This window comes from Hylaeus anthracinus, unplaced genomic scaffold (assembly GCF_026225885.1).
Source record: "Hylaeus anthracinus isolate JK02 unplaced genomic scaffold, UHH_iyHylAnth1.0_haploid 11997, whole genome shotgun sequence".
Lineage (NCBI taxonomy): Eukaryota > Metazoa > Arthropoda > Insecta > Hymenoptera > Colletidae > Hylaeus > Hylaeus anthracinus.
Genome location: NW_026534344.1, coordinates 560,256 through 586,021, shown reverse-complemented (window position 1 = coordinate 586,021; position 25,766 = coordinate 560,256). Strand labels below are relative to the sequence as shown.

Here is a 25,766-nt window from a genome sequence, read left to right as displayed (position 1 = left end):
TCCCGTTCTATTTGCTTTCCCAGCGAGTCGACTTCGTCAACCGGACACACGCGTATTGTGATTTCAGCCTTTGACTGGTAGCCGTTCGATGGATATCACAGGGGGTGGCAAATGGTCGCGGACTCGCGCGCAGACCGACCGGGGGTGGAGAAGCAGGGTGGTGAATTGGGCGCGCGCGATCGCGCGGAGGCTGGAAGGGACGGACGAGCGAGCAGCGTGAATATTCATGCCCGGAGAACCCTAGACGAATTCGGACTTGTTGCGACTGACACTGATGTAAACCTTTGTTTATCCTGCGTGCACCGTAACCCTCGATCGGTCCCGTCCACCCCCGCAAACGCCTGGCAGTCGGCGTCGAGCCATCCAGCGACCCGAGTATTTAGCTGCGAGTTAAATTCTGATTAATCGTCGGTGGCCGGGGTTATTAATTGTTTGTCCTTTTGATTTTACGAGCTCACGCCCCGAAATCTCGTTCTCCCTCTTCGACGTCCGTACGTTTCTCTCTTTCCGTCTTCTTTCGCTCTCGATTCTCTCCGTTCTAATCCCGATGATTTGTTGCCGTTAATCCGACGGGACCCGAGTTCCGTCGCGGAAGTTATTCCGCTCGTTTGTCTTTGCGTCGCAGTTCGGTCGATTAAATCTCATAAGCCGCAAACTTACCCCTCCCGGGTGGAAAAAGAACGAATACACTCGGAGACCACGCGTTTTTCGGGGTACGTGAATTCCGACTGGTTGAAATTGTAAGTTTTGTAGAAGGGTGGAAGGGAACCGAATCGCGGAAACGAGGGACGGATTCGTCCACCCCCGCGGCTCTAGCCGTAAACTAAGTAATATTAATGGTCTCCCCGATGGCAGAACGCGCTCGCGCGGTATCAATGCGCTAATGTCGGCTTCCTGGCTTTAAAACTACCCCGTCATTCCGGGATAATTCGCGCGCATTGTCGCTCGCCATCCTGCCACGTTGGTTTTGCCACCTTCAGCACCCTCGCCGGGGGTTCCTTATCGTCTGCTCGCCCTGGACCGCGTTACCTCTGAAATTTCTCACCATCCCCAATCCCTTGTTCCCAGCTTCTTTCGCCCCTGGCCTTTCTCCTCTTTCGGGGAATGTTGCGAAGACGTCATTAATTACGACGACGACAACGTCGACGAGCTTCTATCGTCGGGGACATCTGCTGGAAAATAATATTCATAAAGTTGAGCCCCGTCGTTACGAACCTCGTTTCTATCCATCTTCGACGCGTGCTCGTTTCGTCTCCTGTCCACGAGAGCGACAACAGCTTTCACCACCCTTACGCTTGGTCCTTTAGGTTTCTGATGTTTAAGCTCTATAGGTGGATAATTTTAATATTGGTAAGAGAAGTAGATTTGAAAGCAAATTGTATTCGTAACGCGTTACAAATACTCCTCGTGTCCAAATCACTAAATATGATACCACCAAAATAACTATCAACGTAGAAATTAAATCCCACCTTTAAAATTAGAGGATCAGTCGCGAATTTGTGACACGTACGAGCGGATCTTAGGCGTTTCGTGGCAGTGAACACGCGGGCTTAGAGTCGTCCGGTTAAACAAGGATAATAAACGAGCTAGTCACTGTGTGACGGTATTAATCATAACGCGCGTATGCGGACGCGGCTTAGATGCGCGCGTGAGGGCACGCGTGCGTGTCGAAACGCTGACAGTTCGTTTGAACGCAATTAGCGTGCCGCATGATAGTTGCCAGCTTAACACGTTCGCTATCGCGACAACGATCGTCGAATCGAATTAACCGTTTCGTCGCGTTCCTCGCCAAGAAGACGAAACCAGTGGACCGAGGCGCGACTACGTCCTGGATTATCTACGATTATTTTTATTCAACGTTCATTCTTTTTACCTATAATGCGTGAGGTAACATTAAATCAAAATATTCTTCTTGAATTGGTTTCAAATTTTCAGCTCACATAACCCCCACGAATCTTTGTTCAATAATTGATACGTTGCTGTTTGTCCATGGCTGGCCGCTTCCACTTGTACTCTTAATCTTTGATTCCTTGGTTATTCCATTCGTAAAATACTGTTTCGCTATCTGAAGTTAGTATTTGAGATAATTAGAGTACATATATCACAATATAGGTTTCTGTGTGAACCTGATAATTTCACGAAAATTATTGGAAATAAGACGTTCACGAGTAATTCCAGGTTCAAAACGGTGAAGAAACTGGTTAACGCGATTACCTCCATCAACTTGGATGCAAGCTGCAGTAGAATATCAAAAGAAGATCCACCTTGTATATAGTTAGAACCAGTAAGAACACGTAATACCATACCATCATCGATACTTACAAATACCAAAATAAGTGGAATCAGCGAGTAATGAACAGACATGTCCGATGAGTCGTGATCACGCGTGCTTCGAAAATGTTTAATTCAATTTTGTAGGAAACAGAGCTTCTTTTTTATTTCGTACTCTACATTTGAAGTGTCGTACAAATGAATTTTATCCATTTTATTTAATTTTTCTTTGAGCATTAAGTAACATCACTCGCCCTATTATGTGAGAATTCTCTGTCCTGAACATTTTTGCCCCTCCAAATTAGTTTATATAACACAAATTCCACTATACTTCTATTTATATATATATTATTTTTCGACGAATTTCCGTGTTCCTAGCTCGAGGGTTGATTTAAATCAGTCCCGATCGTTTTTGTTCGCGTGACGCGATTATCCCAGAGGGAAGGGGACGATCGTCTAGACGATCATCGTGGATCGCGCGACAGGAGGATCCATAACGTTCGACGAATGCGTAGGATTCGTTCCACGAAGTCGTCCGCTCGTGCCAAACGTCCTGACCCGAAAACGGACCCTTTTAACGACCCTATTGCGAAACGATATGGGCTGGATCTCGCGACGATCGTCGGTTGCGCCACGATCCTTCGATAAATTGATCCCTGCGTACCATGTGGCCCTGCGTCCGCTGGACGCTCGTTCGATAAATCTAATCCCTTGTCCCACTTACGGTTAACCGTGCAGGCCTGTCCACGCCCTGTGAATTTGCTATATTAGAGGAAAGCGTAGATTCCCCTTGCAGATATCAACCCCTTCGCGCTACGCGAACTTTGACGTTACCTTTCACCGCGGAGGAACTCATTTCCCAAAGTAGTATAGTGTTTCAACACGTTCACTGTTAGACTAATACTCTCTTTCTAGTGTGATTAAATTTTATTTGTAGACTGTTGGAAATTACAAGATGAAACATTCATCGTGGTATTCATTTTTAGAACTTTATGGAGATTTAAGAATCTCATTCAAAATTTATTTTCAACTCAACTCTTCGCCTCCTCCATTCAACGCGCAGACCTGCCAGCAACCCCGTTATCAATTTTCTTTCCTCACTGTTCTTCTATGTCCACTTCCTGTCTGTCGCGGAACTGGACCGCGAAGCGTTTCGAGTCGCATAAAACGTTAAGAGAATCGGGGAACGAACGCTCTGGACGATGCGTTAACGGCCCCCGCGTTGCATCAACGGTAAATCTTTCGACTCGTAAACCTGCTCGTGGGCGAGAATGGGGCGACTCGCGACAGGGTGCCGTGGCTCGCGATCGCGAAAAAAGAGCCGTCACCCCGAACCTCGCGTTTATTTTATTAACTCGATAGGGGCGAATTATTTATCACGCGCTGCTGGCCCACGTGGCCGCTGGTCCAGGTGGAGCTGGTGATGGTGCGAAAGGGGATAATTAACGCCAGCTCGTTAACGACCGGTCGCTTTTTACTCCAGCGCCTCGCTCGACTCGCGAGGTAGACGTTATTTTTAGGGAACGCGTCGCGCGGTGATGGTTTCCGGGTCATTTGCGCCGACGTAGCCGAACCCAACGGGATTATTTCGATAGCCGTCGAGTCGAAGGAAGATAACGAGGAAGCCACGTCGTCCTGGGAGGGCGGACAACGTCGTCGACTCGGTTCGACGAACGTCGTTATTAGCGCTGCCATCGGACGACGTCAACAACGGTAACGAGCATCGTCGTGTAAACGTTAGCCCCGAACCGACGAAACGATGATTAATTAAAAACATAATTAGTCGCGGCGCGGCGTCCGCGACACCGCGGATCCACCCATCGTTCGCTAATGTACCGTGAAATTGTCGACCACCTTGTTTCTCTTCCGTTCCGTCGATGCTCTACCGATTTTTCTACGATAATCTCGTTAGGAGTGCGTTATTTTCCACGGGGAGTGTCGAAAGGCGACAACTAACGAGCCAGCTTCTTCCAATTTGTCTCCAGAAGCTACATCATTACGGTTTTGTTCGTGGAATTGGAATTGTTTATTGGACAGATGCGAGTTTATATTCAGTATAATACAGTGACGATTTTATGTCTCTAAAAGTAGCGGCCTTAAAACTATAGATAGACAAAAATTTAACATTTTCCAAGTTTCTTTGATCCCAGAACTGGATGCGTCCGTTCTTGGAGAAGATCCAGCATCAGGGGCGGCGTTAATCCGAGAAAATACCGATTCTAATGGTAAAATATCTTTGCCCCCGTCGTCCTTATTTCGACGCAGTTTCGCGACGGACGAGATATATTGTTATTAAATGGTCTCCCTTCGGCGGTGCGCGCACGCCAGTATATTACGTGGCGGGGCACCTCGTGCCCTCGCACACGCACGCACAACGGCCCGCACGCAGCTCTCAGCCCTCTCAGCGTGCGGATCCTCTTATTTACGGATCCGAGGCATGCGATTCGGTCGGCAACTTCCGCTAGACGGGTTCCGTCACGCCGCGCGACACCTTTTCGCAAATAAATCCCTTTAAATTCTCCAAAAGACTTTTTTTTTATTAACGACAACTAGGTCTGTGTCCATCTAGAATTGTTGTGTGCTGAACTATCAAATAAATTTCGCATTTTTGTTGGAGCGCCGTGGAAAGCTGTCCGTCGAAGGAGGCTACGAAGAGGAAGAAGTGGGGAGGTTAATTGAAAAGCAGCGGAAGGGTGTCGTTAAATAAACCGCGGACGAACGTTCCTGCGGTTCCGCGCTACCGTTTCCAGGCCCGGTTTCGCCGCCACTTTTGGTAATGAACTAATATTTGCAGTGTCCGTCCGCTCGGTGGTTTCGACGCGTAGCACGTACCTTTTGCCTCGGCGAGAATCGCGTATCCCTACGCGCGTCGAAGGGTGCGTGTGTACGCTCCACCAGCGGGGCCAGCTTTCGACAAATATGCAACCCCTCGGGGCTTCTCCGGTCCAGGTTTAAAGGTTACCAATCCAACCGATACCGCGAGAAAATTGTACGCGCGGCTCGCGAATGTTGACGCGACTTTTATCCGCTGTCCTACCATCCAGCGTGGTTTAAATTATGCTTGCTATCGTTAAGTGGCTATAGTTGACAGAGGAAAACATCAGGCCTTCCACTAACCAACCTATCAACTCCATAGACAAAGGAGGGTCTCGACGAGTCATTTTTTCAAGTTGTCGTCGAGCATGGAATCGTCAGCGGAGAATCGAGCCGCGGAAACGTCGATGACAAACGATCCGAAACGGTCACTCGAGGGGAGTAATCGTTTCTCAATTGAAATCCAATAGCAAACGGTATCAACCGCGCGCGTTCCTCGCCCCTCGAGACGGCAGTGGTCCATTGATCATCGGTCTAAAGTGTGTCTGACGCGAATTATGCGAAAGGAGGCGGAAAAAGTGTCGGGCGTCCCTCGACAACAACCGTGGACGGACACGGACCGCGCGATGGCGGGGAATTTTCCGGAATTTAAATAATATCCTTTTATATTATCGAGCAGCGCGCACTGAAAGTAGCAGCCGCACGCTCTCTCGTACGTTCGCGCCGCTGCGACCATAAATCCGGGCGCAGCGGCGTCGGGAGAGAGAGGAAATCTACAATTCTAAAGCTTTCCATAAAACACTCGACAAAACGCTTCGCCCGCGGTTTTCGAGTGGCCAACGGGGCCCTCCACCGCCGCCTCCCCCTCCAGCTTTTTCCCGCGTCTTCCCTGCCCTCGTCGAGCCCCGTTCCGCCCCCGCGAATCTGTTGAAATATGTAAAACCGTGTAACCTCTTCGATTTACATAGCAACGCGTGGGCGATCCCTCTTCCCTCCTCTCAGGGGACGGTGAAAAGTGCCCGATCCTCTCCTCTTATTAATTGATCGTCCGAAATCCGACGATCCACTTTCCACCCTTTCGAAAAACCCTTCCCTTCCACGGGATCGCCCCTACGACTCGCTGGCTTTTCAATCCCGCCCGAGCAGACACGCGAGACATCGATTTCATCGCGCGATACCATTTTCCAGGGTGTGGAACTATATTCTCGTAAAAATTGGTAAGAATGAAACCATTGGACCCTAATAGAGACCGTAGCAAGAGTTCGTCTAACGCAAACAATGAAAACGACATCTCCCTCGTAGCGTGAGACGAGTGGACGTGAAAAGAAAGAATCGAGCCATGTCTGAGGAACGTTGTCTCACGTGATAGACGTCCATCATCGCGCACGACGAAAGCCTTAACGTCGCGGGATCGCGACACGTAAATACACGTGTGTATCGCCGTTGATACAACGATCATTTTTTTCTCTTCCTCCCCCGTCGACGGTAATTGCAGTCGCTCCGTTCTTTTTTTTCCCCCTTCCACGGTCGACTCCACCTCCGTCGCTCGTGGCACTCTCTTCGGGGCGCTATCCGTGATCCAGGGCGACGGCACGCCGTTGCCACTGGTATTTCGAAACTCGCTGAACAAACAAGCGCCGATAAAAGTACCGCGGTATATAGTACATCTGGAAGTAGGGACCATCAGTCACGGCGCATCTGCGAACCACTTTCCTTCCCTCCCCCTCCCGTCCCTGCCACCCCCACGGTCCGTCTATCCCTTCGCTCTCCCCTCCTGAGTGAGTGCAGCGGGTGTCCCGAACTTCTCCTCCGTCCACCCACATCCGCGCCGCTAAAAACCATTTGTCATCGACGGCGTAAATATGTTCTCGAGCGAAACGTGCGTTCGACTTTTTTCTCTCCTCCGTAGGCGTTGTTACGCCTCGACTACGCTCACGGAAACTCGAGCACGACGCGATACCACTCGTCACTCGAACGCGATCTTCCGATGGAACCGTACCTGGCCAGGACAAAATTACAGGTCATCGAACGCGATAAGAGGTTAAAGTAAATATTTTCTACGTCTTTTAAATGTGAATCTTTGGATCTGTGTTCCTACCAATTTTTAAAGGAATATGTCAATCTGTCTGGAGACGATATATTTATGGAAGCATACTATGAAGCCAACTGAATTGCTGTGGAATTTTTATATTTCGTTTCGGCATGTTCAATCGAAGACATTCCTCCGAGTCTGAGCAACTCCTCTGGATTGGAGAAACATGTTGAACCCATAACGAGGCTATCCAAACTTAACCTCTGTTGTCGTAGAGTGGATACTATACGTTCTGTGATTCCTCGCTAAGACGGGCTTAGCGTACTGATGCATCGCAATGTAAACTTTTCGAAACGTCTGCTCAATGTATTTCCATAATACTTTGCGATAATCGTAACTGTTGATTTCGACGAATATTTATGGGACTGGCTACGTGACTGGATACGTGAAAAAGAATATTCTCTATTAATTCTCGAACCAATAATCTCTCATCTTGTTTGGATTACCTAGGATTCTTGCAATAAACTACAACTGGAGTTAATTCAACACGTCGTCCAGTCGACCCCCCAAATAGAGGACCTTCTCCTACGGAGCCGATGTAAGAATCCAACGCAATTGTGTTTCGAGGTTCGCGTCGCGTCGCGTCGTTGAAAGGAACAAACGATCCAGGACGGTAACGGGAACGAGGTTACACGCAGGGTTTATCTTTATTTCTTGTAAGCTCCGCGTCTCTGTCGGGGGAGTAGCTTAAAAAGTTGCTCTAATAAAACCCCGGAGCCATTTGTCAAGGGGTGCGTTGCGCCAGGTCCCGGAGGTCGTCGCGAAATGTATGTAAAACACATCTCAGTTTCGCGACGACGACGTCGACGGGAGTCGTAACCGCGCGCGTCTCTGATGGGCCGACATCTAAAATAATAAAAGTTGCCTCCGTCATTTGTCAACGGTTCCTCTAAGGACCGACTACGACTACTTCCAGCGGCAGCTCGTAATTTCGCGATGTCGCAGCTGCTAACCCTCCCAACCCCCCGTTTTCTTCCTTGTTCTTCTTCTTCCTCGAGTTACCCCAGAAGACGTTACGCGACTCCCAACCGTGCGGTCATGGGGGTTCCTTAATTTCACCGACACCCGTGCCACTCGCTCCACTTTTCCACGAGGACGCGATTTGTCCCCGCGGAGACACGCGGAATACGAATTCTGACGATGGCAGCGATGCCATGACGGATGGAACCGAGGATGTCGATTTATGGTAATGGAGAAACTTGGATCGAGGAGAGTCGAGAGGAGAGTTTTTGGTAGATGATGCTGGGTCTGCAGAATACTGTTTATTTATTGGGGATGAATAGTGAAATTATTAGATATGTTACAGATGCACTGCTTTAGATCAACACATTTCGTCTTAAATCACGTTACATTAGCTCCCGGCGGACCACGCGTACGACTACCGACGCTTTTAAACTTAACCCAGCTCAACAAGTTCCCATCGATCCTACAGGAACTTGCAAATACCTTCTCCTACGTCTCCGGCAACTTTTAAAGCCAGCCTCGCCTCTAGACGGAGCCAATCGTTAATTAGAGCGCGAGCGGAGCCCGCTTCGAAGGAAATAAAGGCCAGCGGTCGCGCTCCCGCAGAAGGTGACGCGAAACGAGGCTCCCGGTTCTTTATGCGAGTCCGCCTTAATCCCTCGTCGAAGGAAGATGCGTCTTAAAGCGAAATAATAAATAAAATAATACGTCGAGTAGCGGCTCGCGCTGCGGGGCAATAATCTACGGGAACGAATGTGCCAGACGACTTTTATGAAATGGCCCAGAACAGGGGGGCCCCCTCCCTTCAGCCCCTTTACGTCAAAAAATAAAATCCTAACCCTTTCGCTTTCTCCCGCGAAACGGGGCAGAGGGATAAAAGCTTAAATACGACCGCTGAACACCGGGGGCCGACAATAAAATTCTCGTAAACCATTCGCTCGAATAATAATGCACCTGCTTGACCGTTACAAGCCGACTCCCCCGTCCCAACCGTTTCGCGATTTTCTCCGACGTCGGGGCGCGCGCAACGACGCGATTTACGATTCGCGCAAATTGGACGGCTTTCCCGCCCAACGGCCCTCGCCGCTCGACTTGTCGAGTCGCGAATTAAGATTGAATCTTTTTTTAAGCCTCGCTGGAACGGGTTTACGACGTAGGCTAACAGTTTTTCTACGGCCATTCGGGAAATAATAAACATAGTAGCCTGGCGTAGACACGAGTTTCCTTTTAGGGAAGAGGGCTATCGGGGCCCGTGGCTCGTTACCGACCACTTTTTCTCTTCGGCAAAATGTTCTCGTGGAAATGTATTTGTCTGTGAGGGATGTTTATGAATTTGTAAGTCGTTGGAAAGCACCACATTTTAGAGCTTGTATTCTCCAGCGATTACAAAGCTAAAAAAACGATGACCTAAACTCTCCTTAATTTCGTTAGTAGACTGTAACATACTTCGCCATCGTGAAAATCTCTGCGTCGAGGATACAGGAATAGCATTCGAATATCGAGAACGACAGGAACGAATCGTCAAGTCGCGGATCTCCGAAAACGTCTCGTGGAAAATCTCGCGGAAACTCTTCGGCGGGGAGGGCAGCGGAGCGCGACGTTCCCGCATTGAAAGAATGATCGAGCACCGGTGGTAAATTCCAGTTTATTTTCAAGTAACCCTTCACATTGCGCTAATGTATTTCTTTCAGAACCGCCATTCACCCCGTCGACGTTTCAATCCGGTCCATTCAACGTCCTCCACCCGTTCCCTGGCTGAAACACTCACCCGATCGATCTAACCACGCCACCGTCTATCGTGGAAATTTTCACACGACTTAATCCTCCCCCTACCCCCGAGTGACTCGTACTTTCAGCTCGATTCTTTTCACGCTCCTCGCGAGCACTCGATCTGCCCTCGTTTCCTACGAGCCATCGAATCGGGAGTCCTAATTCAGGACCAGTTTAAGTTTCCAATCTTTTTCATGTTTTCAAAAAAGAAAACGGATGTAAAGAACTGTGCGAAGAATTCCATCCGAACCCTAATCTTTGTTCCGTAACTGGCTTCGGCTCGATATCTTAGAAACTGTGTGTCTAGAATAAATTTGGAAATGTTTGACGGAAGAGTCGATCGTTGAGTGACGATCGTCGTCGTGACGTGCTGTGACAAGGGGTTAGCGCATTCCAGCTCGACTCGACGGCTACAGATCGCCGACAAAGAGAATAGGGGGGCTACCAGGGGGGTGGGAGAGTCCGTTTGAACCCCCGTGGATCGCTAAATATTTCATTTCGTATCCCTCGAAACGTTTAATCTCGGCTCAGGTGCGCGACGCTCGCGAGATCGCGTTGCACGCGCGTTTGTGCGGCCATCGATGGAAGCTATCCGTCCATCGGATACACGGCATCCTCGGGATACTTGGAAAGAGAGGACGGTCGAATTAATCTCCACCCACCCAAGAGGAGTTTTTGATCTCTCTATCGAGGCAAAAGGTTCTCGCGCCGTCCATGGGGGAAAAAAGTCTGTCGTCGCGAGCGCATCCCGATAAATCGTAGGCGTAAAACGCTCGCTCGGTTATTGCTTACGTACCTTTGTGGCTCGCGGAGGATCCAGGGAAGTTTCATTATCGGACTCGTGCGCGAGCTCTCGCCCCTTCCCCACTGGGTTGCCATCTTCGTTTACATTTATGATTTAATATGATCGTCCATTGTTCCGTCCCCTTTGATTCCGCGATGCTCGTCTCTCCCCTTCCCCTCGGCAAATATCTTTCTCTCGGTTACGTGTGTAATTCGAACGCGGTCCCGCTTTCCCTTTGTCGTTTCCTTCGCGAGACGAGGCCTTCCAAGACCGACCAAGCGCTGAAAACGAAGCCTAATTCTCCACGACTTGGATCCACCGCGTGTTTTCGTCCCAAAATCCAGATTAAATTTCTTTAAAATAAATACTATCTACTTTTTTTTAATTGACCTGTATTATAGCTAGATCCTTAGGTACGTAACTTGGAATCACTCCTACGCCAATCTTCGTCTGCGAAGAATCATCGAATGGTCGCACGCGACGCGACGCGACTGAGGAGCACAAAGGGCGGCCGTGCGCGGAATATTAAATTCGCGCAGAATTCGAGGAACTTTTCAACGGGAGCATTATGGGTCGGCTATCTGGATGATGTAGCACCGAAGTTGGGAAGACTCCTCCGAGTCAAACCCCGGCTCTTACCGTTGTACCTTCCTCCCTCCGCCTCGCCCCGTTTCTCTGTTTCGCTTCAGCGCTCGTCTTTCCGCCCCCTCCGTCTTCGTTCGTTTCTCTAACCACCCCCTCGTTCCACGATTTCTCTCTCTCTAGGCATAGCTTCCAGGGTAGCAATCTTTTATTATTAGCGCAGGCTTTACCAGACAATGAAACGAAAGGAACGGAATATGATATTGTAGTACAGAGGCTCGGCGGAAAGGGAAGCTATTGTCGGTCTCTTTGAATTTTAAAGTCAACGATCGATACGGCTCGGGGGATGCGCCTTTAGCCATATAAACCGCTCCGCTCGCCCCCGTCAACCCTTAGCCCAGCCCTCTTTTCTCCGCGCCTACGATCCCACCCTCTCGCGACTCGTTCGCCCGACTCGCGTTAACGGTTGTGCCTTGCATAGCGTTCCAGAGACAGGCTCCGCCAATTATCGATACGCGGACCAACGCTGGACAACTTTTTCTACGTACTGCTCGAGCGTTAATCCTTCGCTTAATTAATTACCTCAAGCGTTAGCGTTGTTAGATGTTTCTAAGAAAGAACACGTTGGATAATTGAGTACCAGTTCAATAGGTGGTAACGATTTACAGAAATTAATTGGGAGGCACAAAGTAGAAAGCTCCCTTAAGACTGGGGGTGTTCTACTGAAACTATTATTTTCACCCACTTGTCTAGACGAATAGAAAATTGACTCCGTTTCTAATTCTGGTTTGCGCGCGTTTTCATTCCAGAGATCACCCTTCACCCCCGAATCGGGAATCGAAAGGCTGTCGGTGAAATTGTCGGCGCTAATGATAAATTGCGCCCTCGGCCCCGACGGAGCAGCCCATCCGTACGAGTCCTGGGCGTGCGGGGAATCAAATTGCAATTTGTTATTTGTAATTCCGAGTGTCGTTTAATATACTCCCGGCCGCGTTCCTGGCCGCACCCTTCGCAAGACGGGGAAAGGGTTAGAAATTAAGCGAGGCTTGATGAGAACGCGCGAAGGTGAACGCGGTCGGCCCGTCTAAAACGTTTCCACGGATCTGTCGCGTAATTAAGGACGACACCCTTTATTTTTGCGTAGACAACGTAATTGTTTTTTGAACGCCGCGACCGTGCAAAGGATTGGTACTTGTCTCGACAAGCTAGTCGGGGGTGGTGTAGACAATTTTTAATTCATTGGAATATTTTTTACGATATGGAGGTTGGTTGTTACCATTGTTACAGGAAGATTTTATATTTTATTTTAAAGGGGTTTGAGCACAGTTGTATTAGGCTAAGGTGAGACAGATGAAATTCAAAGTTTCTAACGACGATACCTCGTTCTAGACTAGGCAGTGGATTCTTCACGGATTTACTCTAGCGAACATTGCTCCAGGCGTGTATATTCCGTGGAAGGGTAGTTCGAATGGCTTCTCCACAATTTGAATAATAATTTCCCATCCATGACAATGTTCTACTTTGTGTTTCGCACTGACGTTTTTTTGTATAAGATCGTAATTCGACGACCAGGGTGCACGGTTTCTATTATCCCCAGCAAAGTCCTCGCGCAACGATTGATCGCAACTCGCCTCTTCGCGGTTCAGCTCCCGCCGAGCCACGACTACCGTGAAGCACAAAAGATTCCCGATACAAAGAGCGAACTGGAGAGAAGAGATACGCGGTTCGACGCGGAGGGAGGGGGGGGGGGAAGGGAGAGCACACGGTCGGCTGAGTAGGCAAATATTCGATTTTGTCTATTCAATTTTCCAGAAAAATAGTGCGCGACTCCCCCGTTTGCGTCGACCTCGAAGCATTATCGACGGGGTCTGCGACAGAAGGAGACGCAACGACGACGGCTGGCGGAACGAAGGAAAAGAATAAGTTCGATCAGTCAGAGGGGTGGCAGTTACCGTTTCGGTTATGGCTTTCGGAAGCGTCGTCGAATCCTATTCTTGCGCAAACCCGATAAGCGCCCTTTTACGCGCGTATTTTCGCACACGCGTGTCACCCCATACGCCGCGCGGATCGGGGGCAGGGGACGGGCGCAGTTTCGCTCTATCGCGGAGAAGCAGATTTCCTCGCGAGAGATACCGGTCTTCATCGATAAACGATTGTCCCTACTCTAGATTCGATGCTTCGAGGGTCCACTGCGCCGTCCTCTCGTTGACGTGTTATTCTACATTTTCCAATGGCAAATCAGTAATGCGATTCCTGTTCGCCCATTTTGTAACAAGATATAACTCGGGTACCTCGGGATCGCTAGACTCGTACTGTAGCCACAGTCAGACTTGTCAACCATGGTTACAGCCCCTGCGGACACTATTCGTAAACAGAAGCTGTTTAATCAACCCTATAATTCATCTATGGTGATGCCTCCTCGACACACAGAACTACATAATAGAAGTTCAATGACCAAAGACTATAGTGCTATAAAGAGTGTAGGAATATTATACCACAGTCGAATCCATTTCGGAATTTTGGGGATGGAAGTGGATGGGCCGATTTGCGCGCCTTTTTTCTGCCTCCCTGGCCCTTTATTTTTCTCGTTCGACATATTTTTCTTCGATCGCTCCAGAGGCTGGCTCTGGAGCCTATGGATGGGGCGATAGGTCGAGGGAACGCGAAGGGGATCGGTGAGTTTATTTGCGTATTGCCTGGCGGCTGAGCATCGAGGCGTTCGGCGACAGGGAGAGGTCGAATGGTAGACTTATCGTCGACTGAACTCGCGCAGAATTCCTCGACATCCACCAAGTGTAAGAGGCGAGCTTCTACTTCGAAACCCTAAAAAACTTCATTTCTATTAGGGAACTTTTTATACGAAAATTAACAGTAACGAGTAACGTGCCAAATCGTTTTTTTCTATATGTTTTGACTAAAGATCGACAGTAAATACTTTACATTCAACTCTTTTCATTGAAATAAACAAGCCAGTCGTCTGTCTGAGAGAAATGAACAAAAACTAGAACCCTGAAAGATTGTCTGTATAAGCACGTGTACCTCCAAAGGCTTAACACTTGAAATCTCGGAAGAAATCTATTTTTTGAAACGACACAAGAGCCCGTAATCTCTCACCGATACCGAGATACGCGATCCAAATGGAATTCTCGTCAAGAACAAGGCTCGCGAGGGTGGCTCGAGGAAGGGTGGAGAGGCCATCGCGTAAAAAAGTCGACGAGGGAGCGGAATCGGGGTAAAAACAGGCGAGCGACGATTCGACGCGCGACCCCCGTGGAATCGGTCCATTCGAAACCGCGATAAGCCTCGTTGCGCCCCGTCCTCGTTCCTCCCTCGTCCCGGAAGGGTGAGATTCGCGGTCTTGGGCTCCCAGAGCGACCATCGATGGCTCTTAATCGGGCGATCCGGCGCGAAAGTGATTTTTATTTTCCACGAATCTTGATTTACACACGAAGGCTTTTCGCCTTGGGCTCGATTCGAGGCGGAGGATCAAAAGAAGAAAGCGAGAGGGTAGCTACGGTCCAAGACTGCAGTTTCACAGCGCATACGCAGCGACGGGGTTGCGGTTGCCTTCGCTAGGGGTTGCCCCTCGGCGTTATCTCTCCGTTACGCGTTGGCAGGCATATGGCCAACAGGCTGCGGGTGTACGAGGGGGGTGAACCATCGGGGGTGAGCCAACGACGACGACGAGGGCTCATAATTTTCAGATTTATGTACAAATGTTTCTGGGCGAGGCGAGCGGAGCGGTCGCTCGCTCCTCTCGTGGGGAAGATATCTATCGTAAAGTTTCGCGGAATTGAAAAATGCTTTCGAGGCTTTCTCGCCGCGCAGAGGGGGCGAACGTCAGCCTCCCGACGACGGGGATGACGTATCGTCCACGAGCACCGCGATCCAGCGCGGACGCCTGTCTTCCTGGGGGATAAACGATTCTGGCCGACGCGCGTGACTACAATCCCTCTGCACACGATGGAAACTGGTTATCCAATTGCTCAGACCTGAAGCAGAATCATTTGCTGGCAGAGGAAATAAGAATTTGGTATTCTACTTGAGGGAACGTACTATCAGAGTTTCAGTGTTGACGAGGACAAAAAGAAACGATCAAATGCGAATAGATCTTTCTTATTCGAGATCTGGATGTACTCGCACTATCCAATATCTAAGAGAATGAAGGAAAATAGTATATAGGAGGATATAAAAACTACAATTTTTAGAACTGAAAGTGTGTCATATTTATGGTACACGGTTTACGCCCGCCTTTTTTTCACTGCTCGAAACGATGTCCACGTGTCGTGACGCGTCCTGTATACGCAACCTCGAGCGGAAGGGTCCCAAGACGAAAAAGCAGAAAAAGAAGCGCGCGAAAGGGGATCCCATATAGCAGCCGTGAAACGAGAGAACCCAGCGCAGCGAATAAAAAGCGTTTAAAGCCGTGCAAACAAACAATTATTCGTCGCAGCCGGTCGTTTACACCTCGTTCCGTCGACGAGCGAGCATCCGAGACTAAGTCGACGCGGCCTCGATCCAAAACCAGGCGTTAAAACACATTGAGCGAAAGTATACGGTAAACAGTAATTACTCTGTTGTTCGGAGTGGGGATCGCTTGAAAATACTATGTCGGTGTTGTCAAAAATAAAAGTAAACTCATCAGAAACAAATTTCGTCAACATCAGAGACATTACTGCGTATCGAGTTCGGCCGCGATTTGCAACCGCGTTTACAAAGGGTCGCGCGGCACAATATTTTCCACCTTTTCGAGCCGTGTTTTTCATTAACGCGATCGGTCCAAGGGGGGATGTGGCGGGGTGGTGTGTGTTTTTCGTTACCGTGAAAAATCAAAAGCATCGCGGGACGCGTGACGAGCGTTCCGATAATGACGGGAACAGTCGTGATTTCGAGAGTACAAAGAGCCCGAGCTGGGGCCAAATTGACGAAAGTATGCCGCTGCAGAGCCGGTTTTTCGATAATCGAACCTCGAGCCCGAATATTTCCAACTTTCATTTCCGAATCGAGCAACGACTGACCGACGCGACGTCTGCGTCGAAAAATTATTTCCCTCGTTACAAACTTTGTGAAAATATTAATATCTTGCCTTTTCAACACATTATAATGTTGCACCTGGAACACCAAGGATGATAGAGGTACAATTGCGTCAAGGGTTCGCCTACTCGAGCAACTCGCCAGTCGACTTTCTCTCGTCCCCTCGAAATTTCTACCTAGTCGAAATAATAAACGAGCCAGTTCCGAAGAGGTTGGGAGGCGCGACCGGATTGGTAACGGGATCCAAAGTGCGCGTTCCCGAAAACGCCACCCTCAGGACTGTGACATCCGAGGCGAAAGGGGTTCCTCCTCGTAACGAGTCCCGCCAGGAGCGAGCCTTCATCCTGCAAGGATATTCCTTATTTCGCCACGGCCTCTCCGCGCGTTACGTCGATAATTACGAGCGGAACGGTCCGCTGGCCGATCATGTTACTCGCAAAGATGGAAGAAAGAGCAAGTCGAGGAGTGGAATCGCAGGAATGCCTTGCAACAGCCATCCTGTATAGAAACGCCGAGGGTAGGCTATCCAGCTTAATTCCATAGCAAAAGGTGTCCTTAAAAAGACTTTAGAATTCGATTTTTCCATTCTTGGATTTATACAGAATTTGTGCGTTTCGTTGGGATTTTTTATTCAGTTCACTCTTAAACCCCTTCGGACATCTGTAAAAACTTGTGTTTTCATAGTAACCCGAAACTTTCTCACTTGCAAAAGATGATAATTTTGTTCCGATTTCGCGCGATTCGCGAGTCGATTTCAAGAGGAACGCGGTTAAACGAAGCCAACGAGACGAGAGTCGCAGGAAATATGAGAAACATAATTCAAGATCAGAGCGCGTTAAGAGGAATAGGGATCAGAAATTGGTTTGGAGATCGAGAAGGTGGTGGTCCCGAGTCGACCTGGGACGAGTGTCAGGACCGCTGTTCCTCGTGGACGAGCGGAATAAGGGGGTCGACGGAATCGAATTACACTGGATCCCGTCGTCCCGGCCTTTCGATTTCTGTCAGATCCTCGCAAATATTATCCGACGTATCGGCAGACGGACAACATTTATCAAATCGTGCGCGACCGCTCTTCGAGGGAGCTCTATGGCCGATTCAATCAGTGGATGCCTGAGATTCCAGCTTCCTCGGCTCGTCGATCAAATCGATGCCCCGCGAATAAGATGTCCGAGCATTAATTCGACCTCTTCCCCCTTTTCGTCTACTTGGAGTTGCTCGAAGATTCGATAGAGAGCTCGACTCGTTCGGGGAATATTATTTTCCTTTAAATAATGATTGGAATGTCTCACGCGGCACACAAGAGTCTTTCTAGCATCGAAACATTGAATCCCAAAGGAAATTGATTTAAAAATATATATACCAACTAATATATACCTACATCTCACGTTTCAAAGCCCTCCTTGTATTTCCCTCAGTGACACAAATTTTGCGGAGAACAGGCGCTTTATCGGGGCAACTCGATAAAGCTTCCGAGTAAAAATCAGCGCTCCTCCTCCTGGAACTCGTTAAAGAGCGGCTTCCATACTTATGCAGATTTGATACCGCGCTTAAAGGCGGACGGTCGCTTTGCAAAAAGGGCGCTCGCCCCGTAGCAGCTCGGTAGCGCGTTAATCGCGACGTTTACGCGAGTTCATTGTCAGCGGGGGTAAGATCCTTCCGGCTACTTACGACAACGATACCGTGCGCGAATCCTCCACGTGACAAAGCCCACCCAGGGCGAGGCAGGGTGAATCAACGTTACGCTCTACTCCCTTTTATCTCCGTTTCGAATTCCCTTTCACCCCCTCTACTTCAGCTAGGGGAAGACATTTTCGTCTAGATATAAAATTTAGAAGGATAACGTGGAATAATTAGCCATTCGTTTGCAGGATCGATACAAGTTTGATGAAGCAGATTGAAATTTTATGTGACATGTTAGTAGGTACACCAAAATAATGTATTATGTAATTATGTCTCCCCCCCCCCCTCTCTATACTTCATACCACCCCTATACTAATCCACCAAAATCTCACTCAAACGATTGTTCGATCTAATAAACGCGAACAAATCCCCACAATTTTTATATCTCATTTGTTATTCGAATCTCTCCCTCTGGCGAGGGATGGACGGTCTCACGGAGGCAGCAGGTTTCTTCTCCCGTTTTCCGTTCCGCGCCGGGCTCCCTTGACTAATAGATCTCGCCAGCAGTCACGACACAATCGGGCGCAGACTACCGTTGCTAACTTCATATCAATCCGTGGATTCCAGCCCTCGGCGGGTAGGTCCCCGTGCTGGCAACGAGTCGTGATAAATGACGCCCGCCTCTCGGCCCGCCGACGATTGAGATTAATTCCTCGCTGTACGTCTCGCAGCGGGCTTTAATACGCTCGCGGTCAAGTTCATCGGGCGAGGAGCACCAAAGGGATCGCTTCGTTTAGGAAATTGCGAGTGGGGAAGAAACGCGTGGACGAGGAAAAACACGTTCAATTTCGAGCCCCGAGGATCCGTCCGGAGATGGGGTAGAATTTTATTTGAATACTAGAAGACGAGTATCTTGTAGTATTTATTTCACAAGCACCTCACGCAAAGAAAACGTCAAACAAATAGAGAAACAAATTCTGCCCTTTCTTGGTTCTTTCCTCCTCCCACTCCAGCGTCTCGCGATAATTTTGCGCGCAACGGAGGAGCGCGAGGAAGCTGGAGCAAAAGGCGAGCGAGGCGAAAGGTCTCCTTACGTTCCCCCTGTCTCGGCGTTCCGACGAACGGGCGAACCAGCTAATTATGTATCCCCTGCGGGACCCCCGCAGACAGGAAATGAGACTACCCGAGTTTCTATTCGTTCCATATACGCGCGTAGGTACGCGTAAATACGTGTACGTGCACGGGACGAGCTGTGTCTGTCGGCGCTCGAAACTGTTCTGGCTGGAAATACAGTCGGATTAAGTCAGCCCAGGGATATCAGATACGACGCCCAGCGATAACCTCCGACTTTATATCCGCGCAGGACAGCGTTTTAATTAGACGACGCCTGAGAGATTCCGCCTAGAAACGTTGCGATTGAGCTAAATTGTTTTCTCGGTGCCACTGGTTGGGGCCACCTTTGTCGTCGACCACCGCGGCTATTCGATTCCGCTTCCGAATGGGGCTTCCGAGGAAAGACAATGCCGATCGACTAGCCAGATAACCGACCGTTTAGACCAACGACTTTCCGACCCTGTGAGCGCGAGCTTGACGAACGAGAAAGATCCAAGCGTTGGCTCTCATCGCGTTGATCGCTTTACAGGCATTTCAACCGATGGAGTTTGCGCTGGGAACGTTTAGCAGCAGTATAATTTCACAGTAGTAGAGTACCAGCAGCCAGGTAGATCGATTGCTTTGGGATTTCTCAGAAAGTTTTATGTTCACAAGCTTCTTCATTGTTTCAATGTCTTTTTTTTTTTTAAGAACGTTTAAACTAACGTGTCTAAATTGTATATTATATATTTTTGAAGCTCGCGAATCGTTCGCTAATGTCGAGTATCCATCTCTTCTCCATCCCTCTGCCGCGTGCATTTCGTATCGATAATTGCGCTCCGATTTTCGAGCAGTCTAGGCAGAGATGGACCGTGCGATCGCGGAATCGCAGGTCGAGCTCGCGATACGCCTGTTAACGAACTCCTGCTGGGCCGAGCGGTCGTTTCCAAGCATCGGGGAGGGAATCCCCGTGGAGTTCGTCATTACCGAATCAAAATTAAAGGCAAAGATCTGGGGAGGGGCACCGTTCGCTGGGCTTATTAGTTCCTGCGCGTATCGTAGGATACTGAATGAGCGCGACGGGGATTGATACGGTTCAATCGTTGCCGGAGGAGACGAATGGGGTGTATTTAGCCTGACGTTTGTCTTTGGACGATGTTTGAACTCCCGACGTATACTTTGAGACCGCTTTAATCATCGTTCTCTTTCGGCATGTTAATTATGGAAGGATAGAGAGTAAATATTTTATCTTTTTTAATGTTGACTAGTGTCGTAGTTGATCCATTTTTTAATCTTCTTTGAGTCTTCTCAAGTCTCTCCTAAAATCTCTATCCTATCCAGAATATTCAGAACCCAATGGTCAACTAATTTTCTCTGAGAACTGCACGTATATCAACAAGACCAAGTCTCGCAGTGGAAGCTCGCCTCCAAGATGGAAGGCGGCGCTCGGTAATTATTCGCGACTAGCGGTGAGCGTTTCCGTGCGCTGGAAAGGCGCGGGCGCGCGTAATGAAATCCATGATGTATTAACGCGGTGTGTAAAGGCTGTGGCCTCGCGTCTAGGTGTCTACTCACCCGAGGACAGGTAAACGCGCTGATAAACGCACGCGGGCGGGCGTAAACGCGGCACGCAACCGTGCGGCCCGGAACCGTGAAGACGCAGACGCTCGGCGACGCTCGCCGTAATATTCGACTAATTACAAATTTAATAACCTTGGCTCGTTGCCGGTTACGGCGACGTCTCGGCGAATCGGCTCTCAATCTCTTCTCTCTGTTACTCCCTGTCTCCACTCTAGTGGTTCTTAACCTTCTTAAGGAGGTACGAGGGGACTGCCACCCATACATGTGGAGGTGGATCGAAGATCCTCGTGTCACTCCCAAACATATAAATCTACCAATGTTTCCTCCAATGTTTGTCCGGCTCCATCTTTCTCTCCTGCACATCTTGAGAGCTCCGAAAGGTTTCCGTGGAATCCACCGCATCCTCCTCGTCCGAATCCGTTCTGGTGCCGCGTAGGACCGTCGTGGAAGCTTCGAGGGCGAGGCTCGGGCGTGGGGGCGGATCCAGACACCCATCGTCTTCGTAATCGACTCGTATTACCAATTAAAATATTAATTATCCTCGGAATTAAGTCGTCGCGATATCGGACGCGTACGATACGTCTATTACTCGATGGTCCCCGCCCGCGCGATCTTCGTATCTCGCTGGAGAGATTGTCATCTCCCTTGAAAAAAACCAGTATAGATAAGAGTCTTTACTTTGATATCCTTTTACAATTTTTCCAGAGAATTTTGTCTATTTTTTGGTGCGTAATAGTTACGATTTAACTATTTGTGATCTCGTTTAAAAGTAATAACTCAGGATTTTAAACAAATGTTGCTTTTATTGGTATGAATATCATTTTGAGAGATGCAACTACAGGTCGTACTACTACATCATTCAAACTACACCGTATGATGCCTGAGAGATACACCGTCCCGGGACGTACTTGGCGGGTCGTGTTTGGCTTCATTTTCATTGGAAAATCTTCGGCAATCCATTGATGATACTGTCACGAACAGGTGAAAGAACCACCCCCACCGACATTCCTCGGAATTCAGCGTCGCAACTCGAGACGCAGTCGCGACGGTTGAAAAGACAAGAGGGGAGGAAAGAGGGGGTGAACGCTCCTCTCCTCTCCATTGCGCTTAACGCGGCCGTAACTTATCGCTGGTAGACGCGCCACAGTATTTCTCTCCGGCTCTTTGAAAGCATTTTCTCATTAAAAAATTAAGGTTCGAGAGGAGGAGGGGGCGCGGGGGCGGTCGAGGGTGTTCGCGGGCTCGCGCTGAGTCGAGGACGGTCGGGAGGGTGGTTTGCGGCGGGAGGGTGGCTCGGTAAGTGCTCTGCGGCTCCCAGATGCGCCCAATATTATGTTTAATGATATTAACTTCTTACTTAATGGTCCGCGGTTCGATTCGAGGCGCGAAGAAGCGGCCTCGGCCCGCGAGCGGAGAGAGCTGCCCGGGAAAAAGTATACCCGGGAGAATAATTTGCAGGAAGAGGAAAGAAGCGTGAAAGGTGGGATGTCTTCGTGGGGCAGCAGCGATGGGAGGGAGCCTAATCGTCCGGGAAACACCCATTTCGTTCTCACTCGACGCGCGCGCCTCTTGGAAAATAAATTCGTAAATATGCGGATGACCTCGAGCGTAAAGCGCGCGATAAAAGCCTCCCTCGGCTTCTTTTCGACCCAGCCACCTTCCTTCTTAATTTCTTCGAAAAATCCTTCGCGGACCGATAACATTTCATCTGGATCCCTCCGTTTTAGAGATCTTGGAGGAGACGAGACCAAGGACTTACAAGACACGAGGGATGATTGTACATTTAGTTATAACACTGTCCACCATGTTCAGATGACTTTCGTTGGCCGTGGAACGTATAAGGAGCTTCAGAAAGTTAAAAAATAAGAAAATACGAGTTGACGAGTTGAGATCGAATGAAGTTGGTTTCGCGTAGCGTTTCCTCGGCACGTCCCGCGGCATCGGGACGCGGATCTTAACGATTTGCGAGCTACCGAACAGCCCGAAGGCAGCACGAGGGCCGAACAATATAGGGGCGAGATTAAAAGTTTCGCGATGCAGGAGCATAAAGCCGCGCTGTGTGCACCTTAACGAGCCCCGACCCTCGTAAAGTCGAACATTCGAGGAAACCGAAAGAAAATAAAAGAGGGGCCGGAGGCCCAGCAGCGGCGAGGACTCGTCGCCTCGTTTAACGTGTCCTTTTAAAGCGACCCAACGACACGACTAGCGTCGCGTTTCGAATGGACGTCGTTAGATGGTCGAGTGGGACAACGTGTACCAGCAGCATATCTTCCACAGTAGTCTCCTTGTTTCCATACAGTTGGAATACGGTACAAGACCTGACTCCTGTGAAAGAATTTATCAGGGCGAAGACAGAGGAAACAGTTTCGGTTTACCTAGTAAATTTTTATATTAAATTCCCTTTAAATACACATCAATGTTAAATCTACACCCATGTATAAGGTTTCCCTTTGGATGATTCAGTGTAACGATCCCCTGTGGACAAAAACGCGTTTCGAGATGAAAGGCGACATCTTCCCTAGCGTGACAGATGGGGAAAGAGCGCGAATCGATTTAACGTCGATAATCGTCGGAACGTTTGGCTCGCGGAGAGACCGGCACTTATCTTCCTACGCGCGCGGATTCGCTTGGCCAGCGACTAGAATAATTATTTAATTAATGCCCTGCGCGGTCGAGTCCACCTCCGCTCGGTCGATTTCAATCCACGGTATTAATACCGAAGCTTTACCTCTGTGTGGTTGTCTGGTTGCAGGCTCCGCGAGGAGAGAGGAGACGCCGAGAGAGCACTCGCTTTGGACCAAAAACCCAGGGATCTGAGCTCGCACAATGGTAAGATAAATACGCTTACGCTCGTTTACCGTAATTACAGTAATCTGTTGATAATACGGCGAATAACGCCGAGTAGTATTACGGATACCATTAAGCGATGCGTCTAGCTAGGAGGCGCGTCGCAACGCTGTCTTAAAGTTGTAAAACCAAAACGACGATTTACCACAAAAACGCCAAATAAAAAGAAATCATAATTCGTTTGTTTCCTCTCACCCTACTCTATTCCTCACTCTCTCTCTCTTCTCCTTCGCAATTACTGAATTAACAAGTACAGGCATCTCGAAATACCTATTTATCGAGTTTCCCATATCTTTAGAAGTGGAAAACCAGCGACGCGGAAAGATCCTGCGGTCGAGGACGAGTTAACCGAGCGTGGCTCGGGCCAGTCCTTTTCTCGATTTCTTTATTTGTTGGCCCGACCGAGCGTTTAGGAGGCTCCAGAGATTAAGTTCGATATCGGGTTACGGGACGCACCGCGGCTCCACCTTTCTTGTGATTCCCCGTAATATTTTAATCCGTCCGATCGAACCTTTTATCCCCGCTGGTGGCGCGGTGCTCCATGCGGTCCAGCCGTGCGGCGACAAACCGGACGTTTCGAGTTCGAATCCGATCGTGTTCCGATCGGGGGCCCCACGGAATCGACGGTCCCCCTGCGGTGATTTCAACGCCGACTCTGACCGTCGACCGTGCTCCATCGATCCTATTCCACTCGAATACCCGTCCTCTCGCGCCCGAAACTTTCAGATTGGACAATTCCAGTAAGACGAACACTCGGGAACAGAATTTAAGCACAAGATTATCGTTCTAGTCCAAATACAGTGGTCTTCATGTAGCACAGGATCGAACCAGCAAACAAATTCTAGTCGTTTCGTTTCAATTTCGTCTCAACTGTCGACTAAAATTTGGTGCAACAACTCGTATTTCATATTTCCATATTAATAAATAAAATTGTCTCCTGAAAAGGGTCTGTAAAATTGGCAACTCGGTCGAATTATGCAAAATAGCGTTCGTTACGCGTCTATCGGAACAAAGACGTCGATGAAACGCGTGTATCGAGTGGCGGGTCAGCTCTACCGGTTCGACGGGTGCACGCCTGGCCCGAGCGATGCGTCACTCCTGGACGGCGTCGCTGGCCAAACAGTATATCTATCCACGTCAGGATTAAAATGCTAGGATATCAAATACAAAGAGCAAGGGGAGCGGGCAGATATCCGCGGAAAGTGGATGGGGCAGGCAAACAGAGATGCGCCGAGACAAATAAGATCCATCAACCAGTGTCCATCTCTCGAGAAAACAGAGATCCTCGGAGATTGTCCATCTATTATTACTATTATTAAAGGTTGTAACAAGATATACCGTGTCAAATCTTAGATTATATAGCTTCCAAATTTCAAATTTTTCCAGCAAAATTTCCTCAAAAGTTAGCGCGGGAAACAACGGATTAGTTTGTCCCCACTATCACAATCTGTACCACGTATATATAACTGTCCAAAAAATAACCTAACAATCAGCCTGTCCTTTTTCTCACGATTGCAATTTTTTAGTCAAGTGTGATTCCGTCGTTGCAGGTTCCTCGAACGGTCACAGTCCCGTGCTGAACCTGTCGAAGACGGCGGGAAGCGGAAGCGTGGGCGAGCACTCCGGAAGCGAGGCTGAGGCGTCGCATCGCTCGCAGGACGACGAGGACGAGGACGATAACCTGTCCGAGGACCTCGACGACGACAACGAGAAGGACGAAGGTGAGACGATTCGCCGTGAAACGCGTTCGATCTAGGCGTCGATACGCGCACCGGGCCGAGCGACGATCGGTCGATCAATTAGCGCCAGCCGGACCGTGACGGTGAATTTGACGTGTGCCGAAAGTCGAAACGATGTTCCCCGTTCTGCGGCGCGCATACGTAAAATAATTATATCGAATCGGTTGGACGGACCGCGTTTAAAGATGAGTTCCCCGAGACGACTGGTAGGTCAGACCCTCTCATCGATCATCTCGGCCCCTCGGCGAAACGACGTTCTGGGATTCGTCTTCTCTATCGCCAGCTCACCGAGCAACTCGCCTCAGCGGTTGTCAAAACTTGTCAAAAGTTGTTCCTGCTTGGAAACTCCTTGGAGCTGTTCACAATTTCGCCAAATACTTTCCACTTTACTGTTTCACATTCCTGTTTCGATCAAAATACCTCCTCGATCGAAGATTTCAATTCGATCTCGTTTCGCGATTAGACTCGTACTCGGTGTTATCGATTCCCGCTTTCGATCGTGCTCGACTTGCACGCAAACCGTCGTATGTTCTTCTGGATAATTTCCAGCAATTTGATCTTCAAGTCCAGAGCGATC

The 25,766-nt window shown here is 49.1% G+C and overlaps 1 protein-coding gene across 5 annotated transcripts in view; it reads left to right on the top strand.

Annotated features, from left to right (window-relative positions):
• Window positions 1-25,766, top strand: part of LOC128889518 (dachshund homolog 2) — a 176,216-nt gene that overhangs the window by 87,061 nt on the left and 63,389 nt on the right. For all 5 annotated transcript variants that reach the window (XM_054147206.1, XM_054147204.1, XM_054147201.1 and 2 more), the window contains exons 5-6: window positions 23,356-23,432; window positions 25,001-25,171. In XM_054147206.1, the coding sequence (XP_054003181.1) occupies window positions 23,356-23,432; window positions 25,001-25,171 (248 nt within the window). The remainder of the gene's footprint in view (window positions 1-23,355; window positions 23,433-25,000; window positions 25,172-25,766) is intronic.